The sequence below is a fragment of the Pseudopodoces humilis genome, chromosome 10 (assembly GCF_049639895.1).
Source record: "Pseudopodoces humilis isolate 2021_Gansu_Grassland_sample_001 chromosome 10, ASM4963989v1, whole genome shotgun sequence".
NCBI lineage: Eukaryota > Metazoa > Chordata > Aves > Passeriformes > Paridae > Pseudopodoces > Pseudopodoces humilis.
In genome coordinates this window covers 30,759,540-30,778,076 of record NC_142209.1, presented here as the reverse complement: position 1 = coordinate 30,778,076, position 18,537 = coordinate 30,759,540, and the positions used below count along the sequence as shown (strand labels likewise).

General features: G+C 45.4%; 1 protein-coding gene across 4 annotated transcripts; it reads left to right on the top strand.

Moving 5' to 3' along the window:
- The first annotated feature begins 1,024 nt into the window (after window positions 1–1,024).
- Window positions 1,025–16,990, top strand: SERBP1 (SERPINE1 mRNA binding protein 1). Of its 4 annotated transcripts, none has more exons than XM_014250769.2 (10): window positions 1,025–1,505; window positions 4,508–4,670; window positions 5,735–5,872; window positions 6,018–6,089; window positions 6,647–6,721; window positions 8,430–8,607; window positions 11,922–11,969; window positions 14,571–14,744; window positions 15,680–15,718; window positions 16,565–16,990. In XM_014250769.2, exons 1-10 carry the CDS (start codon window positions 1,145–1,147, stop codon window positions 16,619–16,621), a joined length of 1,305 nt encoding a protein of 434 aa, XP_014106244.1. In that variant the 5' UTR covers window positions 1,025–1,144; the 3' UTR covers window positions 16,622–16,990. The 4 variants fall into 4 exon arrangements, with proteins under 4 accessions (XP_014106244.1, XP_014106243.1, XP_005521294.1 ...); XM_014250768.2 differs by having other exon boundaries at window positions 5,994–6,089; XM_005521237.3 differs by lacking the exon at window positions 11,922–11,969 and having other exon boundaries at window positions 1,028–1,505.
- The last annotated feature ends 1,547 nt before the right edge of the window (window positions 16,991–18,537 follow it).

The window sequence follows — 18,537 nt, the reverse complement described above, 5'->3', positions numbered from 1 at the left end:
GGCTGAGTCTTGAATTTATGAGCAATACGTATTCAAGAACTGAACAAATGTAATTAAATTAATTTTTAAAGCAATTATTTCAAGCTTCTTGGAGCAGGCAAAGCGAGTATTGGAAATAACATCCTTGCTGAGCACAAAGTTTATTTTACAACAGGTGCCAAAATGTTCTGATGACTTGGAGACATAAACTGTGAGCAATCAAATTGTGTTTTGAAGGACATGGACAATCTGTGCCTGTTTATTATGATATATATATAATATTTTATATCTATGTTCTGATATAATGTCTTTTGGTTATAATCAGATACGAGTATATATATATTTGTTATATTATATCAATGTTATAATTGTGGTATGCTGAAATAATGACATAAATAAATTACTATTAATATACAATATTTATTAATATTAATATTCTGTTTTGTGTGCCATGTATTATTCATGATGTGTTATGTTTTTATATATGATACGTTACCTTAGGTACTATACTATATATTTCATATTATTATAGATAGCAATATACAGTATTTATTTATATAGTATATGGCTATATTAATAGTATGTTAATACGTATCAATACCGCAAAATACCTCAACTCAACACTACCTGCTGCGCCTGTCCGCTAATTAGATGAGCAGAAATGCCCACGAAAGAGGGAAATCTTGTTATAACTTTCAGATCAAGGCCTGGAAATCAACTTTTATTAGCTAATAACGGCAAATCTCTTAATTCCGCTTTATCTAGGTTTTATTTCTGAGGGAGCCCACACGCGGGAGGTACCATCGGCGAGGGAAGCGCGGGGGTCGACGGGGGAGGCGGGGGGGGACGCGGGGCGGGGCGGAGCCCCGCCCCACGCCCCCCCCGCCTCCCCCGTCGACTCATTCCCCCCCTTCCCGCTGTCGCCGATGGTAGAGTCCACGGCGGGAAACCCCGCGCCCGCCCGCCTCACACAATGCGCGCGCAGTTCGCGGGGCGCCCGCCGGCGGCGCTGCAGCGCCCGCCCGCCCTCCCCGCGGAGGTGCCCGGATGTGGCCGCGCCGGAAGAGAAGCGCGTCTCCTCAGGGCCCGCCATCTTGTGCGGCAGCGAGCAGGGCGCGGGGGGCCCGGTAGCATCCGCGCAGGATCCCGCCGACGGGGGCCCATCATGCCCGGACACCTGCAGGAGGGCTTCGGGTGCGTCGTCACCAACCGCTTCGATCAGCTCTTCGATGACGAGTCCGACCCCTTCGAGGTGCTGCGCGCGGCGGAGAGCCGGAGGAAGGAGAGCGGCGGCGGCGGCGGCGGGAGCCAAGCGGGCGGCGGGGCCCGCGGCCCGGCGGGCGCCCAGAGCGGCTCCTCGGGCGGGGCCGGCGGAGCAGGCCAGGCGGGCGGCGGCGCGGGCAGCGCGGCCAAGCAGCTGCGCAGGGAGTCGCAGAAGGAGCGCAAGAACCCGCTGCCGCCCTTCGCCGGCGGGGATCGCCGGGAGGATGGCGGGGGCCAGCCCGGAGCGCCACTGCGGAAGGAGGGTGAGCGGGCCGGGGGGTCGGCGGGGAGGGTCGGCCCGGCCCGCACAAAGGGGGCCCGGGTAGGGCCGGGCCGCACGTGGGGCCGCGCATGGCGGAGCCCGCCCGGGGCGCCCGCGGGGCCGGTGGCGGCGGCCCCGGGCTCGCCTGGCCCCACGTGTGCCCGGCCCGGCCCGCGCAAAATGGAGTCGGGCGTGCGGGGCGGCCGGAGCTGCCTCGGTGCCGGCGGGAGGGAGAGGGGTAACGCGGAATGGGGAATCCCAGCAATGAGGAGAATCGTGGAGTGGCTCCTGTTGGAAGGGATCTTAAAGGCCATCTCGTTCCGTCCCCTGCCACAGGGCACCTTCCACTGTCCCAGGCTGCTCCAAGCCGAGTCCAACCTGGCCTTGCACACTTCCAGGCATCCAGGGGCAGCCACAGCTTCTCTGAGCACCCTGTGTCAGGGCCTCTTCACCCTCACAGGGAACGGTTTCTTCCCAATATCCCATCAAAACCGGCACGTGGAGTCCTGGAATGGTTCGGGTTGGAAAGGCCTTTCTCGTTCACCCCCTGCCATGGGCCGGGACACCTTCCGCTAGACCAGGGTGTGCTCCAAGCCGCGTCCAGCCTTGTAGCCTGAACTTGACTCGTGTTTCAGGTGGTCCGATGGATTTGTCAGGATATCTGGAAGTTCCTGGGCTTTCCAAAATCTGTTTGGGTCATTTTCTAGGGGGACAGCGTTGATAGCAATTTTCTTGTTTTCATATACATTGAAATAACAACTTGTACGAATTCGTAGCTTCTGTAAATTTCGAAGACATCCTACACGAAAAAACTTTGGAAAAAAGACACGGAAGTGTAAACAGACCGAAGAATATGCTTTGGGAATTAGGAGGCCAGGTCCCCACATGGGTAGGGAGGGATGTGGGCACATGGCGTCCCGTGCAGGCAGCTCCACCGCGCCCAAACTTCAGCGCTCGGCAGGTGGGTCACAACTCGGGTTCAAAGGAATCCTCGAAAAGCATCAGAGTGTGCTGACAGCAGGTGATGTGGGAGCAAGGGAATAACGGGTTTACTGCGATTTCAACAAGCTTTTCACAGAGCACGGTGCTACGTGAGAGCATCTTTGTGCTTCCGCATTTGTGTTCCGAAGTGAAGCTGGTTCTCCAGTTTGATGCTGTTAAAGAAAGAAATAGTTTTAATGTATTGTTTTCGAAAGTGGGTGTTATAAATGTTACTCGAAAGCACCTTGTGAGAAGACGAATTTAGGAGCTATGTTAGAAATATTCTTTGCTTGTGGGTCTCTCGCTCATTAATGCTTAGGAGTGTTTTCTGTGGGAGGGATGCAGTGAGCGGCTTGTCCGGGGTCCCAATTCGCTAATCCAGTGTTCTCTAGGAGCCTTAGTGAGCTTCGGGGTCCCGGTGCTGTCCCCCACGAGATGCACCTGGGACCTGGCCGTGTCTTTGGCACCGCAGGAGGGGTTTGGGCAGGGCTGGCAGCCCCTCTTCACCTGCCGAGTTTCACATCTCGATGTCAAGAGCAGTGTGAAAAATAAATATTTTGGTGGTTTGTTATGGTAGTGAAAGAGAGAAAGTCGGGGCTGCTGTTGTAGCAGTGTAAACAAAGCCAGTTTCCACTTTGAAAATGTCTATTTTTGTGCGTGGCTGTTTTTGCAGTTCTGGCATCAGAAAGGTGCTCGATGCCAGGGTTTGTTTCCTGTGTGAATGTGTTTTAAGCTCTTCCACTACTCCATAAGGCTGCAAGTGATTTGCCTGCTGAATTAGCAGTTCAAAGCTTGGTGATGATGAGAAGCAACTCGTATTTTGGGTTAGGTTTCAGCAGGAACCGGGTTTTTCTGAGTGCAGGGTGTTGAACTCGAAATTCAAACTTGAATGGCTGTTCCATTCCAGTTCTGCAGCATGCCTGCTCCTCTCCCTGCTTCTCCTCCTCACGTGGAATGCCTGTCCTCATTGGAGAGCCCTGCTCCAAGTGCTGACTTTAACCCCTTGTTTCCTCAGGAAGTCGGGAATGCTTAGGGAGCTATGTGTGCCATGCAAACTTCATGTTAAATACAGCTTGGAAAGGTGAGGGAGACATTGTTCATCTGGGTGTGTTGGCTTGGATATCATTACAACTGCAACTTCTGTAGCCCCACCCAAATTTGACATTGCTTGCTAGGCAGGATCTTGGTTCTTTAAAAAAAAATAATTAAAAATCAGCTTTGAATTTAAAAGCTGGTTTGATAGTTTTGAAGCCAAGTTAAGTTTTGGCAAGAAAGTGGTACAACAAAACAGCAATGTGTCCTCATCTTTTAAAGAAGAATAAACAAGGCCTTTCACATGAGTGGAAAAGAAGACTCTGTTAGATCTTTGAGAGGGCTTGGTAAAGAAGGGAATGTCCATGGGAGGTTTTTATTTGCAATAAAAACCCTTTTAGGAGGCCTAGGCAGGGAGGAAGAACGCTGGGCAGCTCGGTGGCACCGCAGATTCTTAAGCTGTTTTGAGAAGTGCACCAGAAGGAGAATCTTTGTCAGAGAATGTTGGGCTGGGAGGATCTGTGAAGATGAGGACCCCAGAAGTATTTCCAAAAACAGAATCACGGGATCATTTAGGTTGGAAAACACCTCCAGGATTATGGAGTCTGTTGGAACAGCACTGTCTCAGGAGCACAGGATTGACTGTCTTAGGGCCAGTGAGGTGATGCTCACTTCTTTTGGGTGTTCTTCAAATGAAACTCACTTGTTTTACCTGAAAAGCACCTTTCAGAGAAAAAAAAAAATAGTAATAAAATCTTGCTTACCTTGATCTTTGGAAACTGCCCCTGTCATTTCAGCAGGGAATAAGTTTTCAGTCAAACACAATTTGAAATTCTTGGTAAAAATGTGACTGAGAAGAGTCGGGTGAAAGTGGAGCCGCTCAGTTTCTGCAGAAATAAAACTTCTCTTCCCTTGTGTTTGCCCGGGGGGGGTTGGTATCTGTCCCGGAGCACTCCACATTCCGTTGATGTGCCTGGCCTGATGTTTCAGGGATAAGGAGGATTGGCAGGAGGCCTGATCAGCAGCAGCAGCAGCAGCAGCAGGGCGAAGGCAAACCCATCGACAGGAGACCCGAGCGACGACCTCCCCGCGAGCGCCGCTTCGAGAAACCCGCTGAGGAGAAGGGCGAGGGAGGAGAGTTCTCTGTGGATAAGTAAGAGTTTTGTCTTGATGATAAACGGCTTTCCTAACTTGGACAGGACAGGGCTGTCCTGCCTTCTGCTGCTCAGGCAAAAAAAGCTGATTGAATCAAGATTAAATTCCTCTCATGGAGACGATAACAATTCCCTTTTCCCCGGTTTTGTTTGCAAACTTTTAAGTTTTAGCTTGGGAATGATCTACATGACCAGGTTCCCAGGTAAAACTGAATTATGGTTCAAATTAAGATACTCACCATATTTCTGTGCATCTATAGGTCAGGAAGAGAACCCAAGCATAGCTGTTTCCTGCAGGATGAGATTTGTTTGCTGTTACAGCTGTAGCTTTAATTTGCACAGCTGAATTAAAGCCAGCTAAAGTTTGTCCAGTAGGTGTTTACACCCTGGCTGCAGTGGCTTCAGAACTGGAGGTGGTGAAGCCATCTTAGATCTACATGAAATGTAAATTGTCTTGGGTATTGTGAGGCAGCTAGAATTCAAGTAATGGTCAAATATTAAAGTTTTAGTTGCTAAAGTTAAAATCCTTTTAAAAGTAAGTTGGATAAAAGAGAGTTTAGTTGAAGTTGCAGCATCAACTACATTCCAAATTTTGGAATAAATGGCAGAAGATGTAAACAAACAACAATCCTGAGCATTTGTTTCTGGATCCTAAAATCATGGAACTCATAGAATGGTTTGGGTTGGAAGGGATCTTAAAGGTGGTCTGGTTCCAACCCATACCATGGGCAGGGACACCTGGGACACCTGCCGTGATCCCAGGTTACTCCAAGCCCTTCCAACCTGGTCTGGGACACTTCCAGGAGTAGGGGCGTGACTTCTTTTAAATCAGAGCCCAAACCCAGCTACAAACTAATTATAAAATGAAAAACAAAAAGAGTTCTCAGAGGGGAAAAGAACCACAAAACCCGCTGTACATTTTTGGAGGCGAATCGCTTGACCCATCTCACAAACAGTAATTACCAAAGCAAAACCAAGTAAATAAAATCCTCAGAGAGGACAAGACAATGAAATGCTGTCCATTTTTGGAGTGAATCCCTGACCTGTGGCTGTTCCATGCCAGACCCATCCTGGAGCGACCCATGCGTGGACGTGGAGGCCTGGGCCGGGGCCGTGGCCGCGGGCGCGGGATGGGCCGAGGGGATGGCTTTGACTCTCGTGGCAAACGGGAATTTGACAGACACAGCGGCAGCGATAGATCGTGAGTCTTCACCTTTCCCTGCCCCTTTTGGCTCTTCTCTGCCACTCTGACCCCTCCCATTTAAAATTGATCTGTTGAATTTCTGTGTCTGGACACTATAATGTTAACTCAGTTTTGTTAGTTCTGTTTCACATTCACATTTCAGCGGCCTAAAGCACGAGGACAAGCGCGGTGGCAGCGGATCACACAACTGGGGAACCGTCAAAGACGAGCTAACGTTAGTAACCTGTCATTGCTCACTAAACTATTAGCACTGTGTTAATCAGCCCTAATTATGGCTTGCAGAACAGCCAGATATAGCTGCCTTTTTGCCTTTGATCTCCATGATTTTTGCCACGCTTCTGCAGAGTTCTAAAACCCCAGTGATTTCTTTTAATATAAGAATGGCTTCACTGTTCAGGCAGAATTTTGGGGAAGTTTGGGAGGTCTTGTGCTGGTTTTGTAAAAATTATTTGTTCTGTTTCTAGTAAATTTTGATCAGGATAAGCATGCATTTTGTATTGCAAAAACTCAGCCGTCCCATTGGAATCTATTTTTAATGTCCAAATCCATTTTGTGTTTTAAGGGACAGTGGGAGCCTTTCAGGAGGGGTAGGGGGAAGCGTTGGGGAAAACCATTAGTTAAGTGAACAGCTGAGAATTTAAAAGGCACAGAGAGCACCGATCCTCATTGAAACAGTAAATCCACCGTAGATCTTGACTGTTAATCTTACGTAGCTTTAAGGAGGGATGAAGTTGTAAAAAAGCCCCAACTCCCAACATTATGTAATTGCAGTGAATTGGATCAGTCAGCTGTAACTGAGGAAACGCCAGAGGGAGAGGAGCATCCGCCTGCTGATTCTGAAAATAAGTGAGTACCACCCCTCTCCGTGCTCCTGGCTTGCTTCAGAGGTGCTGTTGCATTACCTTTAACCTCTGCTAGCTATTCCCACATCTGTGTGGCCAAACTCAGATTATCAGTAGATCATCCATAGTGCTGCTGAATGAGTCTCCTTAAAAAAACTCATGTCTGGAAATGTTTGTCTTTAAACCATTCCTTGGTGTCCTGCAGGCTCTTTCAGATTTATTTACGAATAATAATTTCTAATACACTTCTGGTCTTGGGATAGCAGCTCCAAATTCCAAACCCAAAAGCATCTGTGCTTCAGACTAGGTAGAAACACCAAGTAAATGGGATAAAAATGCCAGTGGGAGGCAATTTTTTAAACTTCATTTTGGAAAACAGCCTTGGAGAGGGAAGTGACTGAGCTGTGGGAGAAAGGTTGTATCCCTCATTCTCCAGGCAGTTTTCAAAGTTACCTGGATCTCTTCCCATCTCACTTGGACACTGTTACAGAAGCAACCAGGGACTGGATGAATGAAAGAGTAACCAGAGAAGCAGAAGCAGCCTTAGTGATACTGAGTTGATGTAAAAATACAATACAGATTTTTATGGTAGCCTAGAGTGACTAATGTTGTATTTTAATGAGGAGTGGGCTTTGTAAAGGACTCAAAAAAAATACCAAACAGAATTTTGAAATACTTGTTCCTAATGATTCCTAATGGCTTGATTGCCTCACTTTATATAGAAAACTTTATAGAACTTTATATAGAAAAGCATCTCTACGTATGTAGCTTTTTAATTGTCTGGTTTTATGTGGATCTTTACCCTCTGTTTCAGCAGAGGATTTTTTACTGCAGGAAAATCTTTGCCTTGAACAAAACAAATTCTGATTACATCCCGTGTCAAAAATCATTCTCTCCTACAGAGTGAGAAAAAGCTGAAATACAGCAATTTTGACATAAAACCTTTGCATTATTGCTCAAAATTAGTGGCTGCCAGATGAAAACCTTTGAAATCGAGGCTTTCATGATCTCCTTGCTGCACATACACAGCATTGGTTTCCTATAAATCAGAAATTCAGTTGGATACACACACTGAACAATGACCAGAGGCTTCCAGTAGCTGGAATATGATCCTGTTATTGAGCACAGGGGCTGTTTTACTTAAAAATAGCCTTTGGCACAAGGTAGAGCTGCTGTATCTCACAAATAAGGTGTGTGCTGTTATTTTTTCAAATTAGCTGGAAATAAAAGTTGTTTGAATAGTTGTCTTTGGTTTGACAAAGGAAGCAAATTATCCCAAGCTGCTTAATTTCTGGTTTTTAAAATACTAAAAAGCTTGAAAAGTGTGGGAAGAACAAGTTCTCACTGCCTTGATTTGAATGTTTATGAGAGATGTATTTCAAAAAGGGGGGAAGGAGCTCCGAACGAGTCACGACAGAAGTTAAGCTTTCAGTTTTGGAAATAAAATTGACAGTAATATGGAGATTTGATGGCATGGGTCAGTTTTAATTTTCACATTTTGCTGTGCTCAGAGGTGGCTGGGTGTAATTTTGTTTGGCGCTCCCTCTAAAGGAGATGAATTTTCCTTTGAGTGTTTATATTTTCACCTCTTAACTGCCAAATCCTTGACGAAGTTCAATTTATAACCTGGTACCAGCCAGCAAATGATTTTGAAATTGCATCTAGAGTGTAAATCCTAGGTTGTGATCATAATCTCCCTGAATTCACTACAGAGAGAATGAGGTTGAAGAAGTTAAGGAAGAAGGCCCTAAGGAAATGACCCTGGATGAGTGGAAAGCCATTCAAAGCAAGGATCGTGCAAAAGTCGAGTTCAACATCCGCAAACCAAACGAGGGAGCTGATGGGCAATGGAAAAAAGGATTTGTGCTCCACAAGTCAAAGAGTGAGGAGGTAAAAGTGCCTTTCCATACTTGGAGTGTCCACTTTGTGAAGGTTTTGTTATTGATGAGTGTTTTTTAGAGTGGCAGCCCCAGTCTGGGAGATGCTGACCTGTAGCTGGAAGTTTAGAAAGTGGGAACAGTATTTTTTTTCAGTTTGAACTTCATTCTTGTTTATTTGAACAATGTTCTTTTAGCAAAATTGAACTTCTGCAGTAACACAAGTGGCCATTCTGACTGTGGTTGGGTTTAGGAGCTGAGCTGTGCCCTTAGGTTTGTCAGAGCTGCCTCTTGGTGAGAGTTTTGGGGGAATGTTGTCAAGTTTGCATTCTAAAAAAGGCAACTCTTGTTATTTAGCATCTGTTGTGCAGTACACAGATTCATGGTGCTTGTTAAGTGATGTCAGCTTGAAGGAAGACTGGTCATGCCTCAGAGACCTTCAACCCAAACCGTGCATCTTAAATTGGAGACGTGGGTGTCTCCTCACTGAGTGCTGTGACACAGACAAGCTCTTGGGAAAGCACTTGAAAAGGGTTTTGTGCTCCAGTGGCACTCAGCATAGCTGCTGTAGAATTGTTTTAAATTTGTAGTTTCTCATTTCGGGCATTACATAATGCTCATTATTCTGTTCCAAGAGTGGCAAGGGGAGATGCACAAGGGAGGGAAGTGCTGAGAGCTCTTGTTTTGTAATGCAGGGCTGTGCTAATCTTTAGTTTTAATCTTTGTTTTTAACACTCTGTAATATGTTAAGTAGCTCACTTAAGAGATTGGTGGCTTCAGCTTTGTGTACTGATGGTGCTGAGTCCTTTGAAGTGGCGGGGTAGTGTGTAATACTCTGTTTGCTCTCCTAAAATGTATTCCTGCTTTTTCACACCTTGCCAGTTTCTATCCTGGGAGCTGGGATATAAAAGCAGGTGGGGGGCGCTGCTCAGTGCTCCAGTGAAAGTTCCATTTCTGTTCTGATTGAACTCAGAGTTTGACTTGGTCACAAATCAGGCTGTTTTCTTGCTGTATGGGGTAGTTCAGTTCTTGAAAGGATTGCATGGCTGTGTCTACTCTGAGCTGTTCACTGAAGTGTTTGTTAAATGCTGAAATGCTTTATTTCATTTAATCTGAAATCCTTTCTCTGGCTTGGGTAGAAAAGGGAATTTGAGTTCCATTTAATGTTGCTGTTTACTGAAAGAATGTATTAAACAGAAGTATTTATGTACTTCACCAAGATTTACCAAACCTGTAGTTCTTCAGATTCCCTCAGTGTCTCTGAATCAGATTTATTTCACATTTACTCATCTGAGGACACTTTTTTTTAACATATGAGCATCTGTGATGGTAAAGGTGATGCTACTTGTGAGAAATTTAGAGGCTAGAAAGATCCAGCCTGTAATTTCCATTGGAAAACTGAATCAGTGAACTCAAAAAAAAAAAACCAAAAAAAACCAAGCAATAAACAATAAGAAATAAAAGAATCTGAACAAAACCTGTGAATAATCAAATTACTCCCATGGAAGACCTGACATAATTAGTAGATTGTTCTATTTAAGAGGTGAACTTCTCAAATAAACAAGTTGGATATTTTTAGCCCCATCACATAAGAAGGTAACAGCCTCTTGCTGTGTAAGCATGAAAGTGAGGTATTAACAAATCTGCCTTTAAATTGAGCTGCTTTTAGCCTGCTTTATTGTACATCCAGCAGATGTGTCTCCCCATCTCCCTTCTTCATTGTTCTCTGATCCCATGGGAAGCAGTGTGGGGATTTTCTCTCAGGATTATAGGAGAATAGCTCTATAATACAGGCGTTAAGAAAGCTTCCACTGCAGCTCCTTTGTGAGCAGCTTTAGAAGGCAAAATATTTTAAAAAACCAGCAATCACCTGCTGTTTCCTCTCTTTGTCCTCTTGGCTGTACTTAGGAGTCAAGAAATTAAGGTTTCTCTGATTCTTATTGGTAAGAAGGGAGATGATGTGTGGATGTCGTTTGGTTTCTAGGTAAATTTTGGTTTTCAGCCCCAAATCTTCTGTACTCTTATGGCTGAGAAACACTGTGTGCCCCAATAGATGGCTCAGAAATTCAAAGCATTGTGGTGAACACCTGCATTCCTGTAGCTTGAGAACTCCTTGGAAAACTCCCACCAGGAGTCTGGGAAAAGGGAGAATGAGGAATCTGATGCTGCTCATCTGCCTCTGTCTTGGGAAAGAGCTGTCCTCCTTCTCCTCCTGCTTGTCCTCCCCTCTGAGGGCTGAAATGCTTGGCCTGCCTGAGGTCTTTCCTCTTTTTCCAATTTACTCTGCAGGTGCTGGTAAAATTCTTAGTTCTGTCTCAGATTCTTGCTGCTTTAATCTGAAATCCAGGAGCATCAGCAGCCCTGGTCCAGTGAGCCTCTTCCCAGGGCACGGGGTTATGCCATAAACCACAGATCCTCTTCTTCTCTGCAGCTGGTTTTGGTGGCTTGAGCCTTCAGTTCCTGCAAAAAACAGGAAAAAGTTATACAGATCCTAAAATTTATCCCAAAAGCAGAATCCAGGAGTCCTGGAAAAACTGATACCCAGGAGATCTCTGTCCCTGCTGTGCCTCTCTCTCCAAGCCTCCTCACTAATCCAGTCCCTTCCTTAGAGGAGGTCACAGTGGGAGATTAGGAAACGTATTTTGGAAAAGAATAATTCATCTCCTCGGAGTTGGGAGGAAAGACTCTTGAATGAAGGCTCTGCAGGAAGATTTCCATGAGCAGTGATTCAAACATCCCGGCTCTTGTGCCTGACGTGTGGCCATGCTGGAGACCAGCCTGCATGTGTGGTCTGACAGGGCTTCCACACCTCCTGGGCAACCTTTTGGTGTCCATCCATCCATCTGAGCCTTTTTTTGGTGTCCATCCATCCACCTGAGCCTATTTTGGTGTCCATTGAGCCTTTTCTGGTGTCCATCCACCTGATCCTTTTTTGGTGTCCACCTGATCCTTTTTTGGTGTCCACCTGATCCTTTTTTGGTGTCCACCTGATCCTTTTTTGGTGTCCACCTGATCCTTTTTTGGTGTCCACCTGATCCTTTTTTGGTGTCCACCTGATCCTTTTTTGGTGTCCACCTGAGCTTTTTTTGGTGTCCACCTGAGCTTTTTTTGGTGTCCACCCTTGCCCCGTCCGTCCTGTGCTGTCTCTGGCCGCTTGCACAGCTGCTCCTCGTCCCTCTGCTCCGTGTGCTCAGTGCCATCTGTCCCCAGCAGCTCGTGTGACCTGATTACCTGGTGTTCCTGTACTGAGTTGAGTCTCATTTCTTCCTTTTGTTTTCTCCCTTTGTTCCTTTTGTCACTTTGGCGTGGACACACAACTGTCACCAGACAAAGGCGATGACAGAAATGCAGGGGAGTCTGCTGGATTCAAATGAGGTACTGCTCCTTTCTCTCTGATACCTGGGTTTTAACATCAGCCCCTTCAGCAGGGAACGTTTGGCTGCTAAAAACTCACCAAAATAGAGAATTTTATTAAACACAGAGCTTTTCTGTCCGTGCCTCTTGTCTCACTGTGCACCATCCAGCACCCAGCATGGTTTTAGAGTCCTCTTGCTCCTCATCCTGCTGATTTCAAACCTTATCATAAAAGCTTCTACTGTGAGTCTCTGTATTTTTTATTGCTGCTGTTCTTCCGTCTCTCACTGTCTGCTTTGGCTCTCTTGGTAGTTTGTTTTTAATTTTTGACAGCCTTCCCCAAGACCCTTAAGCACAGCACTGCCTTCAAGAAGTGATCAGTTACTAAATCAGAGCACTATTGATACATAGAAATTTAATGTTTCCCAGGATTACTCAGGATAAGCAGCTTGTTCAGTGTGTCTCACTTGTCACCCAAGTGATGGAAGAGGCTGAGGAGAATGTGCCAGGTCTTTTGTTGGAATTTTTTGAAAGAGCTTTAATTACTTTGGATAGAGAAATTATCAGGTTACACAGGGTATTTGCAATTTGTTGGTTCAGTGGTTATACCAAAGTCAAGTTGTGGAAATACAAATGATTTTTTGTAAACTGTAGCAATTTGTTTTTAAATAAAAGCAGCATAGGGATAGAAATGCACAGAAATATTGTAGAAATCCACTGATCCCACCACTCAGGAAAGGGAATTACCACATGGCTACCAGTAGTTGGAAATAGAATCTCAGTCCCCTGCAGTGATAAAAACTAGATAAAAAATGAAATGGTCAGAAAGGAATTTAAAACATCTCTAAGGAGTTTTGTAGTGTTTTACAGAGTGTTGCTGTTAGGTTTGAGTAGTGCCATGTCAGGCTGAGGTGTGGAATGGCTTTTCTTTGTTGAGACAAACTTCCCAAGTTTGGCAAAAGAGATTTCCAAGGGAAAGGTGTACAATGAAATGAATAAAATCAGGAGTGAATTAGGGACCAGCTGTTCTGTGGGATACCTCCCAGTGGAATGTGCTGGAAATCAAGCAGCATGGAAAGGGTATTTTTAATTAAATTGGAGGGACAGGACAAGGGGGAATGGCAGGGATAGATGGGATTTTGGGAAGGACCCATGGAATCCCTGACAGCAGCTTTGACTCCAGACCTCTCCATCCCCTGGCAGCCTTGTGAGGGCTTCACAAATGGTAATTAAAGAGTACAGGGCTTAATTGCACAATGTGTTGCCTTTGAAAGTCCAAATGTTGTGTAACTACAGCAGAAAAGTCAGTTGGAGTTGGGAAGCTTGAGCCTGCACGTGGCATTTGTGTAGGAAAACCAGGAAATTGCTGTGCCAGGAGTTGGGGGCTTGGAGGGAAGGAAAGTCTTGGATGTTGTTTCCAAAACATGCTTGAGCTGTAATGGGCAGGTTTTTACATTTTTTATATTATCCTAGATGCCAAAAACCCACTTGCACATGGGAAAAACACCTGTGTAAAATAAGATAAATAATTGCTTTAAAAACACCCGGTGGGGTTCAGTGTGTAACTGAAATTTTCCAAGGTGCTGAATAATAACATTGTTGGTGTTTGTAACTCCTGGGAGCATCCCTTGCTCCTCCAGGCTCAGGTTTCCACCAAATGCACTGGGAGCAAACCAGTAAGAGAATATCATGGCAAAGGTGCTGAAATCCCCATTTTCCAGTGTCACTGGTGATGCATTTCAGCTCCTTCAGTTCCTTATGTTTGAGTTTTTTGTGTCTCATTTGCTGTTAGTGAATGCAGAGCACTGAGGGATTGTCTCTCAGCAGATCCCTGGTCTTAAGGATTTATCAAGGGCTGAAGTAAATAAAGTGTAAATCCTCAGGGAGCAAAATAAGGATGAGTGATCAAGAGTGGAAAAAGAATGGAATTGATGGAAGAGGGACACAAAAATGAGAATTGCTGCAACATGACGTTCTGTATTGGCTTGGTGTAATGTCAGTCTGGCCTGGGATAAGGACACACTGCTCTGATGGAATTTTGGGAAGGATTTCTCCATGGAAAGGGTGGCCAGGCATTGGAAGGAGCTGTCCAGGGAGGTTTGGAGTGTCCATCCCTGGGGTGTCCAGGGAAGGACTGGACATGGACTGGTGACAAGGTGGGGATTGGGTGCAGGTTGGACTCAGTCCTGGAGGGCTTTTCCAACCTCAGTGATTGTGTGAACTCATGAATTATCCTGGAAGGGCAAAATACCTGGGTTGCTGAGAAATTCCAAGTTCCCCCAGTCCCTCCAGGGAGCTTGTGAAGGCTTTGTGTGATGGGAGGCGACCTGTGGTGGCCAGAGCTCAGGTGCACTAAAGAGGACTTTGGTGGTGTTTCCTTGGAGGACTTTGGTGGTGTTTCCTTGGAGGACTTTGGTGGTGTTTCCTTGGAGGACTTTGGTGGTGTTTCCTTGGAGGATTTTGGTGGTGTTTCCATGGAGGATTTTGGTGGTGTTTCCTTGGAGGACTTTGGTGGTGTTTCCTTGGAGGATTTTGGTGGTGTTTCCATGGAGGATTTTGGTGGTGTTTCCTTGGAAGATTTTGGTGGTGTTTTCCTTGCTGATGGAGAAATCCTCCTTGCAGGCTCATGCTGAGGACTCGGTAATGGATCACCACTTCCGCAAGCCCGCCAACGACATCACATCCCAGCTGGAGATCAACTTTGGAGACCTGGGCCGCCCCGGCCGCGGCGGCAGAGGGGGCCGGGGGGGCCGAGGGCGTGGGGGCAGAGCCAGCCGTGGAGGCAGAACTGACAAGGTGAGCACCACCCCCAGCTCTCATCCCCAGGGAAACTCATTTCCTGCTAGGATCTTCCTGGTTTTTTTTTCCTGGGGGAGGTGCTCTGATTTTCCTGGGGGAGATGCTCTGACAATAAACAGGATGTTTTAAACTCAAGTGAAAATCTTCTTGGTCAAAGTTTGCTTTAAAGCAGCCTGTTGGGTGTTTGAGTAGTGTTGTCATCAAACACTAAAAAGGGAGGGTGGATTTTTTTTTAAAAAGTGCCTGTCTTTGTGTCTAAACCTGAAAAATGACTTTCCAGTGTGGACAGGTTAATGTACCATGAGCTGCCTCAGTTTGGGCCAGAGCAGAACCACAAGTGCTGGGCTGGTTGTTTCCAGCCCCAGCCAGGACACTCTGTGTGTGCACTGTGACCTGCTGGGGGTGAGGGACTCGTACAGCTGCATGTCAGATCTTGAACCTGAGAAATTCACGTTTTCCAGTTGGAAACGGGGCTCTTTCTGGTTTTTCTCTAATGTCCAGTCATGTTTTTCCCTTCTTTAGTGATAAGGGGAATACCCTGGAAAAATACTGAATGGGGTTTGGGAGAAAATACGTGAGCTTCAAGCACTGTAGTGTAGCTACAGTGAAGATTTGATTTACTATGAATCACTTTCTTGCCTTAAAGGCATCAATCAAATTGTTACTATCTCAGAGCTCAGTCTGTGTCCTGTGGTTTCCTTCACACAGATTTGCTCATTTTTGTCCCTTCCAGCAGACACAGGCTTTACAAATTCTAGTTTATTAGTTGGGAAGCTCTCTCCTGACAACAATATCAGGATATTTTAAGGAATTGAAATGAAACAGTGCTGGTTTGCTCTGACTTGTTTCGCTAATACTCAAGAATGCTGCCATAAAGTAATTCCAAGCTTTCCTGCAGCTGATTTTGTGTTGTTGCCTTTGTTTCCTTGCAGTTGGTCAAGGAGTTTGATGTGATCCACACGCCCAACCAGGTGGGTGAGCTCTGCATGTGCATTCCCTGGGATCAGGGATCAAAACTTGCCTCCTTTTCTTGGCTGTTTCTGCTCTTGTGTGCTGAGCAACTGGAGGTGCTGAGCCTGTAACTGAAACCCTGCTGTTACTTTTTAATTCTGGTTTGTGGTCTGTGGAGTCTTAGGCAAGGCAGAGGCTCTGCAGCTACAGGTGTTGATGCAACTCTCATTTTAAATCTGTTTCTTGATAAACTAATATCACAGCAGGAAGTTCCATTAGCTTGGCTCTCCCCATTCTTCTCCAAGGACCAAGGGAAGAGTATGAAATTCTTAATTTCTGCACTGGTTTTTGCATGTGGTGCAGAGCCTTTCAGAAAACTCTGTTGGTAACTACTGAGGGGAACCTTGGGTAAAGCATGAACTTTTAGGGCTAAAAATCTTGCACAGAAATTACTTTTATCGACATCTGGTTTCTGAGTGGGAAAAATTAAACATGAAAAACTTAATTTGTGCTCCAGACAGGGCCTTTTCTGTAACATTTCACTTGTGTCCCTCAGTAAGGATTGGTCCACAGGGAAGGATCTGCCCATGGCAGGAGGTTGGAATTTCATGTTCTTTAAGGTCCCATCCAACCCAGGCCATTCTGAGATCTCTTTAAAAAAGAGAATTGTGCAATAACAATGTGCAAACATCAATTTGCCTACAGTTCCTCTCCAGACAGCTTGGTTTAAAAACAAAAACAATTATGGGAGGCTTTGTAATATTTGGAATAAATAAAAAAAAGGGTTGTTTTTGTAGTAATTCTCCATCCCCAAAGTGCTGCCAGCTCTGTCTCAAGGCAATAACTCTGTGATGTTTCTCTTGCAGTCAAGTGCTTCTGCTCCTGACGTAGATGACCCAGAGGCTTTCCCAGCTCTGTCCTAAACTGGATGTCATAAAGCCAACCCTGCCCTGGTCGGGCCTTCCTCTCCGAGGCTTGCATGCTTAAGGATCCTAAAACAACTAAGAAATTGAAAAAAAAAACAAAACAAAACAAAAAAAAAAAGACTGTCATTCATACCATTCACACCTAAAGACTGAATTTTATCTGTTTTGAAAATGAACTTCTCTCGCTACACAGAAGCAACAATATGGTAGTCAAGTTTTGTATTTAGAAATGTAATGGTAGCAGGGATGTTTTCATAATTTTTTCAGAGATTATGCATTCTTCATGGATACTTTTTTGTATTGCTGCTTGAAAATATGCGTTTCCAAACTTGAAATATAGGTGTGAACAGTGTGTACCAGTTAAAAGCTTTCCCTTCATTTGTGTTCATTTTTTTTAAATTCAGGATTTTAGACTTCCCCCCCCCCCCCCCACCTCCCCCCAAAAATCCAAATTAGGTTTTAATTATTGCACACTACTTCAGTTTCCTTAATTCCTCTTTGGCAGGTTTTTCTCAGCCCATGGAATCTCTGGAATATTAATTTGGCAGACTGTTAGTGCTGTGTGGAATGAACTCCTGGAGTACTTTAAAACAAGTTTTAATGCTTCATTTCCAACATGGAAAACCAGTCATTTTTTTTCATCTCTGTTGGGTAGTTCTGTTTACACAAAATCTTTCTAGAAAATTGAAAGCAGATACTTGAAATCAAGATTCAAAGCACGTTGGTTTATGATTCAATACCTGTGTATGGATCCAGCAATGGGTAACTGGTCTGAAAACCAGATTTTTTTAAAATTCCTGTACCCCACCTTTCACTCCCCCTTTGGACCTTTTATTCCTTCCTCCTTCCCTTCAACAGAACAAGATGCTTTGTTGGCAAAAAAAAAAAAGGAAAAAAAAAAGTTTTTAAATTACCTTTGCTTTTTGTTTGAGAGGATAACCCTGAGTTTGGGGCAATTCCTGTCCTTGGAACTGGGATACCCCAAGCTGGGGATAATTCCTGCTGTTGGAGCTGGGGTTGGGGGGTACCAAAACCTTGAGTTTGGGGTAATTGTTGGAGCTGGGAGTGGGAGGAAGGTGGCAGCTGTGGCTCTGGAAGCCCACACGGATTCCAGCTGGGATGTGGGATTGCCACACAGGCACAGCAGTACCTGAGGCATTCCCAGGCTGCATTCCCAGGGAGGAGCAGGGCTGGCTCAGGAGGGAGTTGTGGCTCATGGCTTCAGACTGGGACGATGACCATCTGTGCCTGAGACACCAAAAATTCAACCCAAAACCTCAACACTTCACCTCTCCATCCAGATGCAGCTCGGGCTCAGGATCTGCTGGGGACAGCACCAAGGAATGTTTTTCCAGAGAATGATTTTAAGAAATTCCTTCTCTCCCATGGAAATCCACCATAGGTTCAATTTCATCCCCATGTATCCATCCCTTCAATACACAAAACGAGTTGAGTGAATGACTAATAAAGAGGATTTCTTAGGGGTTTTATCCAGCATTTGTTAGGAGACTAGGAACAAATCTCTCATTTTATTTCATGTTTTCCTCTTTGGCCAGATTAGAAGGTATTTGTAGTTTCTTAGGTAGGTAGAAAACGAAAGGTAATGCCCTATTTTTATAAAAACTGTGCAGGACAGTCAAAAAGTGTTGGAGAGCTTGGAATATGGAATCCCAGCCTGCTCAGCTGTGGTGTCAGCAGCTGCCTTTGCTTTTCCTGAGCTGTTTTCCACGAGAGCTCGTGTCGTGACCCACTGTGAGTATCACAGATCAGTTCCCTGGCCTGCATTTCCAGCCCCAGGTGGGAGGAGGAGGCCAATTTTCCATCAGAGGGTGGGAAAATCTCCTGCTTCACCTCTCCTGGCTGCTCTCAGTGTGGGGCTGGTGTAGGAACAGAGTTGTTCCTTTCCCTCTCCT

What these genes read in the sequence shown, in the direction of transcription:
- SERBP1 (XM_014250768.2), top strand. Translation starts at nt 1,145, where the DNA reads ATGCCCGGACACCTGCAGGAGGGCTTCGGGTGCGTCGTCACCAACCGC. An exon ending in CACAGCGGCAGCGATAGATC is followed by an intron (nt 5,873 to 5,993) that starts GTGAGTCTTCAC and finishes CAGTTTTGTTAG; the next exon opens with TTCTGTTTCACATTCACATT. An exon ending in CCTGCTGATTCTGAAAATAA is followed by an intron (nt 6,722 to 8,429) that starts GTGAGTACCACC and finishes AATTCACTACAG; the next exon opens with AGAGAATGAGGTTGAAGAAG.